Genomic DNA, 14533 nt, shown 5'->3' with positions numbered 1-14533 from the left:
GTAAAAACAAATACGAATTTTAATCACTTGAAATGTTATCTGATAAAATAATTTGAGTGTGAGTTTGGGATTGGGATTGGACTGGAGTATTTTTTGATATTAGGGCCAGATGTTTCAGAGAAGAAAACCCCATAAAAACACATATATTAAACAATATAGTTTGTTGGTTATGTTTTCATTAGAATCTTCACACCAAATCAGTTTTCACTTTCAGTGCTTAACATTTTTTATTCAGCATATATATACAACAAACAAATTTTTTCTATGATAAACTATGATTGTGTTAATTTATTCTGCAAGGAAAATCAATATATGGCAGGCCTGAGACATATGCATTGCAGATTTAAATAGCTGCACTTCAGCAAACACATTTTTCAAGAATCATCAGAAATTTATTCAGTTTATTTTAGCCTGCCCAAAATGTTTGTTTTTTTGGCTTACAGAGCTCAAAACCTAGGTGCAAGCCGATTCTTACCAAATTGGCATGGCCTTGAGCCAGTGCAGTTTCAATGTGTAGTAGGTTACCCAAGTGGCAATACAATCCTTTAATTGATGTCGGAGTAGATACAGATCGGACACAAAATGCAAGTCTCAACCATTGACCTAGTACTGTGACGTACACCACGAGGCAGACCTATTTTCTGCATTTTACCCTGATGAGCAAATATATGCACAAGTTCATCAATATACAGCCCTTGGGTGTAGGATATAAATACGGAGATGACTTGATATTTATACTAAACACGCGACCAAGTATTGCGACTTGGACCTTGAGCAGGCCTGTTTCCAACATGGGTCTGCATTTAGGCTTCATGAATTTCAATAGAACATCAGTGTGTGTATACCAAGTAATCAATTACGTGAAAAATGCTGCGTTGAAAGGCAACATTTTGCTTCGAATGGGACTTGAAAGAAAGATAACTTCTTCTTTTTTCACCATTTTAAATGAAACAAAGGGCAGTCTACGCCACTTAAAAAGCCCCATCTTCATTGTATTACCCGAGTTTAAGGTGACAAGTTTCCAAAATAATTTACTGACAGTGATCCATCAGGCAGCAGTTTTGTGAAAAGGTTTGTCGAGGTTTTTAAAGAAAAAAAAACTCTCAAACAAACTTGGGAAAAGGCCAAAGACAGGCCTCCATAAGCAGCATTTTTGCGCTGTTTCATTTAAAATGGTGAAGAAATTGTCAACTTATCTTTGTTTACAGTCTTCATTCAAAGCAAAATTTTGCCTTCCTAATTAGCATCTATGATGTAATTTACCACGTGGTATACACACTGAACATGTAGCCTGGGTTTCATCTATACACTTCAATATGTGTAGAGCAGATCCTTGATAAAGGCTTAAACACTTGAGCAAAAGTAAGATGTTGCTAACATGAACTTGTTACAACAGCTTGCCATCATGCATGGGGTGTAGAATATATGGATCAGCAGTTATATAACCCTAACACTTAACTAGCCTTGATGGAAATGTGTTTTTAAAGTTGTTTCTTTGTGGATCTGTCTGTCACCATTTAGTGGTCTCTTCAATAGACCTTAATACCTAGATTGTTTTTAAAATGACTCGAGAAATGAATGTTCAAAACATCAAGTTAATGTGCAAAGGGCATGTTCTAGCAACATACCTTCCAGGTCAAGGCCACACTAAGGGGTGAAATGTCCATTCTCTGCTTCATAATTTGTCAATTTATTGCCTTCATTGAAGTTCAAGGTCATGGCCAAACATAGGTCAGATGATGCGCTCTTAACTCCAACCATTACCAAATGAGACATGGAAATAACTTGGTACAAGTACTTATCAATCAAGATTTCTGCACCATAACTCCTATTAATCCGTGTGAATGATTTTAAAACACTAATACATTACTTAAATGTTGTTTTTTGTCTTTAATATTTTATTGTGTGTCAAAATTAACCTTCCAATTTGTGCTTCATCATAATAATCTTCACCACCACCATAAGCATCACCACCACAACCATCATTGTCATCTTTAGTAATCGCATACTTCATTTGCAATTATAGCCTTGACAGTCATAGGCTTCGGTGGTTGCTGAGATAATATGTGAATTGTGATGGTCATTTTGACTTTCATCCCAATGGTTATATTGTGTGCTTTCTAGTGGCTTCACAAGATGTTTTAACCAAATTGTCTTCATCTTAAATGAGCCATAACTTCCATTTAAATTACATGTACTTGAGATATATGGAACTAGCTACAGCTCCTGATCACCTCCTTACCTATTTAATAGTTAAACTAATAAGTGAACAAGAAGTAATCATCTTGACTAACATTTGTTTATGTATAATATACAAGAAATAGTATGATAATATCAAAATAAAACAGTAATGTTTGTAAATATATCTGAAAACAAAATAACTTCAAATCATTGAATGATACTTTCCAAAATAGTTTTAATAAAACATACAATTTTGAAGCAAACTACTCGGTGGTCTAGTGAAAAAAATATCAATATCAAAATCTGTTTGTGGTACAGTGTCATTCATGATGTTGTTTCCATGATAACAGAACAAAGTTTCTTGGAGACAGGCTTGGATCAAAAATAGGAGCAATGACACTTCTGTTGCCTGAAACAAATAAACAATTGAGAAGTCAGCAAAGTGATTATAACTATTTGTTGAGGTTTTTTAGTTTGATTAGCATTGGTACTGCAACCATGTGCTATTATTATTTACAAAATATAATTATATATCATAGGGTACCACATTGCTTAGAAACTGGCCTCATGTCCCAGGTCATTGACTGTGTGATACAAGACCAAATGCCAAACTAATTATAAGAAAATCTATCTCAATACGTTATAGGGTGAATTGGTGTATACAAATAGTGTTTAAGTGCTAACAGAGATGTTCTAGGTTTGACTCCCAGTACACCACTTCTGTTGTATTTGAAAATCAGATAATCAGTTGGCAATTTTATTATTGAACCCAAAGATCAATTTCATACTTAAGAAAGATTTTCAACAGCACTTTCCTTGGTACAATAATGCTTCTGATGAAAAAACCCGAAGTGATCACTGTATTGCAAAGAAATATTTATGTTGGTTATATGTAGCACACAATATTGACCTTTCTCATACAAAAACATCATTCTGTCCAGAAGAACTAAGCTCTCCACTACAGGAGCGAGTGCCAAGCGTATTGTGTAGAAGGCCACCACATCCTTCCAGTGGCCATTCATCTTTTTAGCTGTCTCCAACATCTCGTCTGTGAGGTCCGACGTGGGTATACACAGCTTCTCCAGTCCTAGCCTAACATAGCTGAAAGCAAGACTTCATCATTGAATTCATATATCTGCCTATCTTGGCAAGGGAGGATAACATACAAAACTGAAGATATACTATGCAAGAACGTTATCACTTACTTAATAAGGGTTCAAATATTTTCTAGTAATATTTATCCAACAGTTGATTAAATCCAGTATCAGTTTTAGATTACCTTATGAACGTGTATTTTGCAGGTGATAACATACAATTTAAGTGGTCATCTATCTTAGGGCTATTCCAGTAAAACATATGTCCCACCCCAGGAAGGCACTTTCAAAATGGACCATCCCCCTTCAGAAGTTTATTTGATGAGAAAAGAACCCCCTTTAGAATATTTTCTGAGCAAATTCGGACCCCCTTGAGAAGTTTATTTTTTTATACGTCTATATGCAAAGATTATTTGCAATTACTCTTTTGTAACTCTTTGATCAGGTGAGCTATATAGGACCTTATAGCTCACCCTAGTTTCTAAGCCAATCATCACCCAGAGATTTTCAAATCTTTGCTCGAATAGGTTTCATATAAGATCACATCTGCACCCAATAAGTTAATTATTATAACTAGGTCAACAGACATGGCGCGCGCCAAATGAACTTCGAGCAGCCAATGGGCACGCTGTATACGGCCTTGTTCTATGATTGGCTTAGAAACTAGGGTGAACTATAAGTCGGTTACAGCTCATGTAATGGAAAATAACAAAACTTATTACTGGGCTTTGCTTGTAATAAATTTGGTTATTTTCCATTAATAAATTTGGTTATTTTCCATTATATGGACTATAACCTACACACCACGGTTCTCTTGTTTCTTCATATGTTGCTATAAGTGCATATTAAGCCACATGAGGCTGAAACTTTCACCCATGTAATTATATACAACCTAAAAATAACTTGTGGTCGAAATGTTAAGGGGACGAAACATTCGGATTTATAACATTTACGCAATACATACAAATTATGATTTCTAATAAAATTCTAGACAACTGTTGTCAATTTCAGGGGTCGACACTAACCATTTTTCCAAGGGATCCCGAAGGGACACCAACATTTGAAATCAGGTGTCCCTTCCTGAAATTAGGAGTCCCTTCCACTTTTTACATTTTTTCATTGTTGAGCCTGTTTTAATATTAAATTCAACATCCTTTTACTTTTCAATTTGTAATGCAAGTATAAACCACCATAATTAGTATACATGTTTTCAGCAGCATGTAATGACAGGTTAGTAGCACTGAATGGCAGTGAGGTATATTTTGGTCTCTAAGTTGGTAGATTGGGTTCAAAAGCGGGAGAATGTCTAAGTCCCTTTTGTTTTCAGTCAAAAACAGAGATGGATACAATGTAAACAAAAACTTTTTTGTTGTTACTATTTTTAGATTTTTGGAAAATACGCATAAAATACATCATGGTTCAGGGTCTTGTCAAATGTCGGTGCTTTTCATTAAGAAACTGTACTGTAGGAATATTACATCTGGCTTGTGAAAACTCCAATCAATATTTAGTAGAGCTGTTGATAAATCAATCAGACTGCCCAACAGTCGTAGTGCATACTGGAAGAGCAGACGACCAAAAATTGTGTATACATGTTAATTTTCGCGCCAAAAAGTCATAAAATTTTATAAATTTATTGAATTAATGAATAAAACCCTGCACATTTTATTTCTATTATTTTTTATCAAGGCATAAAATATATGTCTTTAAAATTAACAAAGAATATTGATAAGTTGAATGCCAATTAACAAAGAATGCTGAATGTAGGATGCAGTTCTTTTGTGTCGTAAATGTTACTGTAAATACTCAAAGGTCGCATCATATTATATAAAAGGTATCATCAGAGTTGGCATCTTTTTGGGCGGTTCTGACACATAAGCAAAACAATTCCACATAAGTATTTTACCGATAATAAACCTCTGTCAGCTCTGACCTTGTTTAAAATGTAAACAACAAAACGGAAGCGTTAACCTGCATGCGCCTGTGAAATGACCTGTTTATTTATAGATTCATGACGTAACTATAGTCAAATAGTCAGCTATACTTTCGCTTTGATGAGTCCGATAATGATAATTAATAATATTGTTTTGACATGTGCTGTCAAGAAATTTAGGGAGCCCGAATTTAGGTAATAAATTAATTAAATGCTACTTATTTATTGATATTTAGCGTTTATCAGTCAGAACTTTAAGTGTCCTGACGGAATACCGGACTTTGAAGTTCAGGTGTCCCTCCTGAAAAACTGGTGTCCTCGGGATCCCGGGACCCCGTTAGTGTCGAACACTGCAATTTGGTATACTTACCACGAAACGTATCCACACATGCGGCGCAACTATTGGTTTCTAGCCAATTTTGTAGGTTGGTCTTCGACCACGACTTTACAAATTCTGGCGCCTCCGCCATCTTGTTGTCAAGGGACGCAACTTCTTCTGATTTCCGGTACCGCGGAACCGACTCGTAATATCGCGAAAATTTGTATCCAAACCAATTCTGTACACGACGTTCGGTAAAATTTGTTATATGGATAAAAAAACCGGTATTTCACCATCGGGCAGTGAATATAAATGAGCAGATACGGTCAGAAGCAAAAAAGAAAATGACGCCCCCCTATAGAAGCGAAATTGGACTTATCACCACCCCCTACAGTAGCAAATTAAGAAAAAGACCTACCCCCTACAGAATTTCTTTATTTTGCCGTCCTGGGGTGGGACATATGTTTAACTGGAATAGCCCTTATAACAAATTGTAAAATATCTTCCAAACTAAGTTTATTTGGAAATTTTACACCAAATATAGTTCACAGTAAAAAACCGAAGCCCAGCAAAACATTAGAAAAAAATCTAAAAAACTATGCAGAAGAATCACAAAAAGGCATAAAAGCATCTGAAAAGGAAAAACCCGCGGAACATACTCACTGTTTACCTCCATTTTCAACTCATTGGCACCATAATGAAGACCCATTTGCGAATTTTCAATGCATAAATTGTGGCTCCAATGATTTTCTGCAATGTGGATCATTGAGGACAATTTCTAATCAGGCACAGTTAACTTTTTTCAGGTATAATGTAAAGTTCACCTGTTAAAGTCCATGTTGTTAGTTTTCTTTGCTGGTATCTGTACAGCAGTCCTTAGGAAGCCGGGACTCAGTTGATTGGCCAGCCACTCTAGAGCTGCACGGTAACTGTGGATCATCAGGTGTGGGGAGTTGGCTAAATGTAAGAACAAATATTCACTGTCGGACAAGTTTCACTTTAAACCACTAAAATAAAAATGTTGAACATTATTTCAAATCTTATAACAATTACACTCTGAAGTACAGATGAAAACACCCAAAATGCATAAGGCTTTCAGAAACATTTCACTATTCCTTCAAAGAAGTTTAAACATGTATAGCCAATTATCCAATCTGTTTCTTTTAGGGATGCAAACGAATGGCAAAATTGATATTCGAATATTCGTTAATTCTTTCGATCGAATATTCGAATATTCGATTACCAATATGAATGTATAAGAATTGTATTAAACAACTTTTATTGTTTGCTTTAGTAATAGCCGGGGCATTTTAACCCTTCTTCGTTGTAGCCGGTATCCGCGAAGGACCCGGATTTTTCCAAACATTGGCAATGAAATTCCCCATTTACAAAAATATCGAACAAAAGCAATAGCCACTGAAAAAGGCGAAGATCGTAAATGCCTGGTTGAATGTCATGATGCACCAACGGGTCGTTCTGTAGGACGAGCGGCCTCGTTCTGGGATTGACATCTACTAAATATAACTATGAAAACACCAAACCTACTCGGAAATCAGATAAATAATAAAACGAAAATAACCCTGAATATTGACCCATCTATTGTATAACAATGACCTAAATTGCTATTCTATACAGTTACATTTCAAAGCACGAATGTTATATCGAAACATGGAAAACAGCATATAACTAGCACATGTCATCCATATCATTACGGCGATTTGAGCAATACTGCACAGCTTAATTGACAGCAATGACACCACTTTGGTTGCCGATTCCGTTTATTATCCAATAATGGTCATTAGAATTTACCGAAATGATTGAAAGTTGTTTGATGCCACTTGTCTTATAGCCAGTTTTTGTAAAATTACGGGTACTGTTTATAGTCTACAACTATGTGTCCCTAATTAACATATGACGCGTGTACCGGTATAGTGTCATCACGTCACGCCTCTGGCAATTAGAGGCCAATCGTTGTAAAAACAAGACATGCTAATATATACAACAGCACAGATGTAGGAAAAAGGTTTATTATTATATTTACCAAACAAAAAGCATCGAATATTCGAATACCAATTTTGACATTCGAATATTAAACGTTCGATCGAATATTCGAATATTCGAATATTCGTTTGCATCCCTAGTTTCTTTATATTTTGCTACATTAATTTTCAATCCTTTTGAAACGCAACAAATTCATAAGTTATGTTTATTAGGGAATACCTTTCAGTCTATTGTAGTAGGTGTCTGCAAAATGGCAGGCCAATTCCCTGGAAGCATAGGACTGCTGGTGGTCAGGTAGACTAGCCACATACTCACTCATTGGATAACCCAGATCATTGGCTCTGGTGCTGAAACAGTCAGCACAAAAATCTATACATCAACTTTCTTTTAATCAAGATACTGCAATTTTTATCCAAAATTATTATCCAGATATTCAATGACATCCCAAGTTTTAAAACATCCAAGTCCATAGAACCACATTGGGAAGTTGGACAGCATCTGCACATTGTGAATATTTAACTTGATCCAAAATAACAAATTTGATGCTTCATTCAATTGTCATGGAAACTTTATCTTTCAGCATTGTAATAGGATTATTGCTGACAAAATTTGCAAAAAAATGAATGTAAATATAAACACTACAATCAAGATTTCAGAGTTGTGGTTCATACGTGAATGAAAACAATTGATCAATCAGGAAATTAAATAAATCATTTTAATGTGCATTGTATTTGTTGAATACCTGCTGTCAGAGAGTTTCATGTAGCAGCATCCAACAGAGGCGAGTCCCACAGCAGCTTCACAATTGACATAGAACCTGAGAAATGTGGCTGTGAGATCCCCACATGCATGAAGGCCAGTCAGGATAAACCTTGCTTTCTCTCCATTGTTTCCGAGTGATGACTGGGCCTGCTGCTCACAGTCTTTGACGCTTGATTTCTCATTTTGATTTATAATGACATTTTCCTCATCTTTACAGTCAGAATTCTCATCTGCTTCCTTTGACATTTGCTCTGAGCTTCTGTTGTGTGAATGTTCATATGAGCATATTTGGTCAATGTTTTGATTTTGAGTTGATATTTCTGGATAACATATCACTTGGTGTTTTGATTTCAAAGTTTTGGTATTTATCTCACACTCAAAGTCTTCACCACTGTGTCTTTTGTTAGCTTGATCTCCTGATTTACCCATCATCCTATCAGTATCACTATTTTGAACACATTGTTTTTCTGTCTTATCTGATTCAGCTTGAACCCCTTGCATGAATGTTGATGATTTCTCTGCTGAGTTACATGTACTTTCAAGAATTGACCCTGTGAGGCTTGTAATAGTGCTTTGGTTCCACTCCTTGCTAGGCCCAGCCAAGACTTGCATGAACTGTTGAGTGCCCATATGGGGGTAGATCATGCTGGTCACATGGTGAGGCATAGGAGCAACACTGCCTGTTAGCTGTGATACAATTAGCAAACAATAAGAAGATAATCGATTAAAGTGAATGCACAGTTGAATGGTAGATAATTATAGGTACTAATTAAAAGTGGCAATTTAAATAGATCAACAATTTCTTTTCAAGACTTTATTTCATTTTCCCAGTAAATTATATTTAAATTTAAAGAGTTTCCAGAGTATACATTACCTCCATCTTTTTCTTCATCTCCCTATCAATTTCCCTGAAGACATAACATGCATCTAATATCATGACATTTCAAATAAAATGGGTCCATTTCATGAAGTATTCTGTCAGATGAATACAGATGTAACAACTAGTTTCATATTGTACCAAACTTATGTAACATACAAACCGGTCATATTTGGTGGCCTTTGGTGCATGAGTGTCCGCAGCCTCCACTGACGTGACATTGAGCCCGAACCCAAATGCCAGCAGTCGGGCGAGATGTCCCAGCCCTGAGCCCACATCAACCACATGGTCACACCCGATCTCTCGCGACAATTCATAAATTACCTACAATTGAATGTGAAATAGCATTTATACATTACATGTACAACATGCAATATAACATATAATTTTATTTACATCTTTATTGATTCTTACAAAATCATGGTTTAAACTTTCAATTTTTAATTAAATTGTTTTTTATGGGTTTGGATTTAACTTTAAGGAATTGAACAGGACAGCAATATTTTCTACGCACAATACTGCATAACACTGGGCTTTGACTTAATGGCCGAGGTCTCAAGTATAACTCTGACACTTCTGGCAGGTAATAAAGAGGAAACAATGATGGCTAGGAATTTGAAATATTGTCAAGCCTCACCTTGCCAAGATTAGTTATTTCATGCTGTTTCTTTGGTTTCACATGCTTCCTGAAGTAGGCATGCAACTGGCCGCCACTCTCTGAAACAAAAGTAAACAACTAGAATATGTTATGCTTTAAAATTCCTTATGCTTCAAAATATTTAATTTCCAATTTGACTCACAAAGACATCATGTATATTATATATATGCATATGTATATTTCAATGAAAAAAAATCTGAAACAAGAGCAAAGTACAGGTATTGCCTGTGTTAATGGTTTTGCATGTCTTATGTTGGCTTATTTTACATAAGCATTAAGTTTCACATTAGATTCATTGTATCTACATGTATATTCAGCTTGTATTGCAGTGTCCTAATATCTACATTGTTTTAATCAGTTACTGCAGATTGCTAATCTATCAGGTCCCAAATCTAAAACCTAGCTTAATAGATTTATTAATTTACTAATGCAGTGATTCATTGTTCTGGGCATCCTGAGGACCGATTATTAACAAATAAGTCCATCCTTGTGACATTTTGTAAAGTAATATGTAACTAAATAACACTTGGGACTCTTATATTTTTGCTCAGGACCCATGGTTGCGAAATATGAGAGTCCCAAGTGATGCGCTTATGCAAAATTGAAAATGAATCACTCCAAATGTTTGCAAACATTTAGATAGTCATGATTGCCCTAAGTTTCAAATCCTTGCACAATTCACCAAATTACAAAATTCGCTAAAAAAGTCCTTGCAAATTGTAAACAATGTCTAGAATTATATTTTTGTATATAAAGATTAAACTATACATGCTTACCTGTTGGATGTAGCACAGCACTTGGTGTGAGCTCATCTTCTCTGAGAGGTGAATATTTTCCTGAAAGTTATTTTAAACATATAGGTCTTTAAGTTGACATATTTGAAGCAAATGACAAATAAATCATTACCATGGTAAATGTCATACTAAATTTAAATGTAGAATAATGATGAAATTAATAAAGGCAGAAAGCTTTCACATGCATGGCTAATCGTTAGCGGCGATAAAGAAATACTTAGTCAAGATGGACTGCCTCTTTGCCCCTAGCAACTTTTAGGAGAGTGAAACAATGTTTATGGCATCCATCATTTATGTTACCACCCTTGCTTTCCACCCTGAGATGGAAACCGGCTAGAGTTTGACATTAAAGGATTTGTAAGTTTCCTTCTGAGCATGATTACACTGCGTTTATGCATGGCATAATGTGAATTAATTGCTTCCAAAGCAAAATACAAATACCTCTGATTTGTTGACAAACACTTTTAGTATCTTGGACATTTCTGTTCAATGCAAAGTTTTGACAACAGGCTCTAAAACACAACAGTGACAAGGGCAGTGTCTGTCTGAAACATAATACAGAAATAGAAAATTAAAAACAATTTTTGCTAATTCAAGGGCCATACCTCTGGTTGTACTATGTGCAGCAGAAAAAACTCGGGTGCACAACTTCATCACCTGAACAACATTCCCCCACGTTGCATGACTATGTGAAATAGCTTTGGAGTTTTGATCGACGGAAATCCAGAAATGCCAATTTTTGCTAATTTAACAACTATAACTCTGGTTTTACTAAGTGCAGCAGGAAACAAACCCTAGGTGCACAACTTCATCACCTAAATAATATTTCACCAACTTTTTTTACTCAAGGTTGAAATAGCTTCAAACTCATTTCTTCATATTTTTCTAAAAAGCATTTTTAATCATCCACAAAAAGGGGAAAGTTAGAACCATGATGCTGTTCATTAGAAAATACCTTAAGTTTGACAACAACTTTTTATTAGCCATTAGCAGTATTAAAAAAGTACCGGTATTTTTTAACTGCACAGATGTTAACTACATAGCCAATACTATTTGTTTAATATATATTGAAATAAAGTCAGGGTGAATTAGTTTGTCCAGGGTCATACATGACTAGTACATCTTGGCATTGTTTTATCAGTTTTGAATATTTATATCAAGGTGGTTTGGTGTCATGACAATTGAAAAACATTCATATGTCGGGAGGGAAAACAGACAATATTGTAAAATTTACCTTCTACATATTGGTCCTGCAGTCAACAGCTCTGCTAATTCCTCAGGTTCCAAAATTTCCAGTGACTGTTGCCATTGGCTTGGTAGTCTATCCCAATGATTTTTAAAGTAAAAGTCCTGAAAGAAAATAAAAGCTTTATATTTTATGATATATATATTGAATCAATGAAATATCAATAATAATAAAGGGTTATAAAATGCCACCAGGACCAACAAGGTTGAGTGTGTATTAGTTTTGTTGCAATACAAGGGGTCATTGTTTTAATACCCACATGAACATAGCAATTAGAGCAGTCTGTACATCATGTTGTTGTGGGGGGGGGGGGGGGGGAGATAATCAGTGATCTCGGTTAATTTCCAGTTTAATCGGATATCAGATAAAATCTCGCCTCTCACATTCATTCAAAATAATCTATATAGACATAGAGGAAAGTTTCCAAGCCGTGAATCTAGTATCATCTACTCAATCTACTTTTTTATTTCACATTTTCACCCCATTGTTTTACACAACTTGCGTAATTTTATCGATTGCATATTGGCTACATTTAACCAATTTTATTCTTCTTATTAAAGTTAACTTTAAAAGTGCGCCCGTTGTGTGGCTCGAACCCGCGACCGCTGTAACACTTACACGGAGCTCTGACCAACTGGGCTAACCGGGCAGCTGGTTCTAGCACACACACTATACTCCTCCCCCAATTTAGCTACAATAATGAGCGATCAGGGATACTTTTTTTATTATTTTGACATTTCTTATGTATCCCTATAACGCTACAACTCTCTACCATTTATCACCTGGCAAAAGAATATAAAGTAATATTATGCATCTATGTTGAATAATAATGACAAAATTGTTCTATATATACCCAACAGTGATTTAAACTGGATTGAATTTGTCATTAGAGTCGTTATTTTCACATAAATATATTCTGGGTCATGCATACCCTTTTATACATGTACACAACCTGTCAGATTTGTCCCAGATTTACAGATATCGGGATACTTGATAAACAAGTGACACATGTAACTGTTTATGATATATGAACATGTTTTTTGGCATAATGACATAAATAAATATGTGTTTAATAGTAGGCAATAATATTTTCGTAGAAATTTGAATTTATAAAGGAGATAATTTCAAAATCGTGGCCGCGAGAATTCTCTGCGCAAGGACCATTGGCTTCTTTCTGCTGGGATGGTGGATGTGACAAGTCTGCCATAGTAAAAAAATCCTCAAAATACTCGTTGACGGCCATTTAGGTGGACTACCCCCTAATTAGTCCAAATAATTGTATGTTTACGGATTTTTTTTACGATTTTTGATATGGCAAATCCTTCACGTACAAATTGTTTAGTATCAAAAGTAGGTAGTTATTCTGATCAGGATTCCGGGTTAAAGCATTTAGCATCTAAAAAATATCATAAAAACAAGAAATATTACCAGATTACGTTATTTTATATCAGTCCCATAAAAAAAAATGTCATATCCTACAAATAATTATGAGTTTGACGTGTTTTTTTCAGTTCTTGCTGTCAAAACATATCGATATATACATGAAGGGCACCTGCAAGGCTTCAGGGCACAGTTTTAAAATAATTTGAACATTTCAGCCATGGCCGAGTTGTTACGTTTGTATTAACGAGGTCTATCTCGAAACTTGTCGGAGGCGGCCGAGTTATTACGATTGGGTCCAGTTGTTCCACTTGGCATAATTGTTGTCTGTGTCAGTCAACTTTCGTTTTATTGGAAAGGTAAATAATGTGTTTTAATGCATTAAATGCTTGTTTTGTTCAAAATAACTTCTCAATTACATGGTAAAATATGAATATAAACCTTAAAACCATATATATCTAAGGCCTAAAAAAAAAAATTGTTTGGTTAGGGTTACATCCTTAAAAAAAATAGGTAGGGTAGGTAGGCTTTTTATTTTTTTTATTTATTTTTTTTATAAGGTTTTATATAAGAAAATAATTTTCATCATTGGAGAATGGTGTTAAAGCTATCTTCTGTATAAGCATTTAAGGTTTAAACTTAATATTAAAAAGCAATTTAAAAAAAACGAGATTTTTTTTTTTTTTTTTTTTTTCATTTTTCATTTTTTTTTCAAACTGACTATAAAAACGGTAGGGTCGGTGCCTATTCCGTAGGTAGGGTCGGGTAACCCGAACTAAATGTTTTTTTTTTTTTAGGCCTTAGCTTAATACAATTTCAATATTTTTCAAAACACCCCTGTTTTTTGCACAAACTCGTTTAGAAGTTAGGGATTGAAAGAATCCCGTATAACACGTCTATTTTAGACTACCCCCTAATACGCTTTTAGGCCGAGTTGTATAATGTTCAGTTAACAAGTGAAACTTTCACAGCATATATCGTTTTGGGAGTCGTGAAATACTAGAAATGAGTGATCTTTATTGTACAAATCGGTCAATTCACTAGATAATGAATAGTGATCTGTAACCTGGATATCGCAATTCCTTCATCTCGCGAAAATACATTACATATGATTTTTCTACGGTGTCTTATTATTATTTTAAATAAGCTGATTACCGAAACGTATGCATCTAAAATCCATCTATTGATATACAAAAACTGTACAATGCCATTTAAATATTTTTGAATAAGTTTAACATTTTCTTCCGAAATTTCAATCATCTCAGCGGACGCTATTAATGGCTAGCGT

General features: G+C 34.9%; 1 protein-coding gene across 1 annotated transcript; it reads right to left on the bottom strand.

Annotated features, from left to right (window-relative positions):
* Nucleotides 1-2280: 2280 nt before the first annotated feature.
* On the bottom strand, nt 2281-14522 carry LOC128227467 (methyltransferase-like protein 25B). The gene is made up of 12 exons (XM_052938038.1): nt 14401-14522; nt 11854-11969; nt 11061-11164; nt 10602-10661; nt 9805-9884; nt 9331-9491; nt 9165-9198; nt 8271-8977; nt 7748-7875; nt 6352-6484; nt 3092-3282; nt 2281-2590 (listed from the first exon to the last, which is right to left on the bottom strand). The coding sequence occupies exons 1-12, from the start codon at nt 14503-14505 to the stop codon at nt 2502-2504; spliced, it is 1908 nt and encodes a 635-aa protein (XP_052793998.1). The 5' UTR covers nt 14506-14522; the 3' UTR covers nt 2281-2501.
* Nucleotides 14523-14533: the final 11 nt, after the last annotated feature.

This window comes from Mya arenaria, chromosome 3, assembly GCF_026914265.1.
Source record: "Mya arenaria isolate MELC-2E11 chromosome 3, ASM2691426v1".
Lineage (NCBI taxonomy): Eukaryota > Metazoa > Mollusca > Bivalvia > Myida > Myidae > Mya > Mya arenaria.
This window is presented reverse-complemented; position numbering and strand designations above follow the sequence as displayed.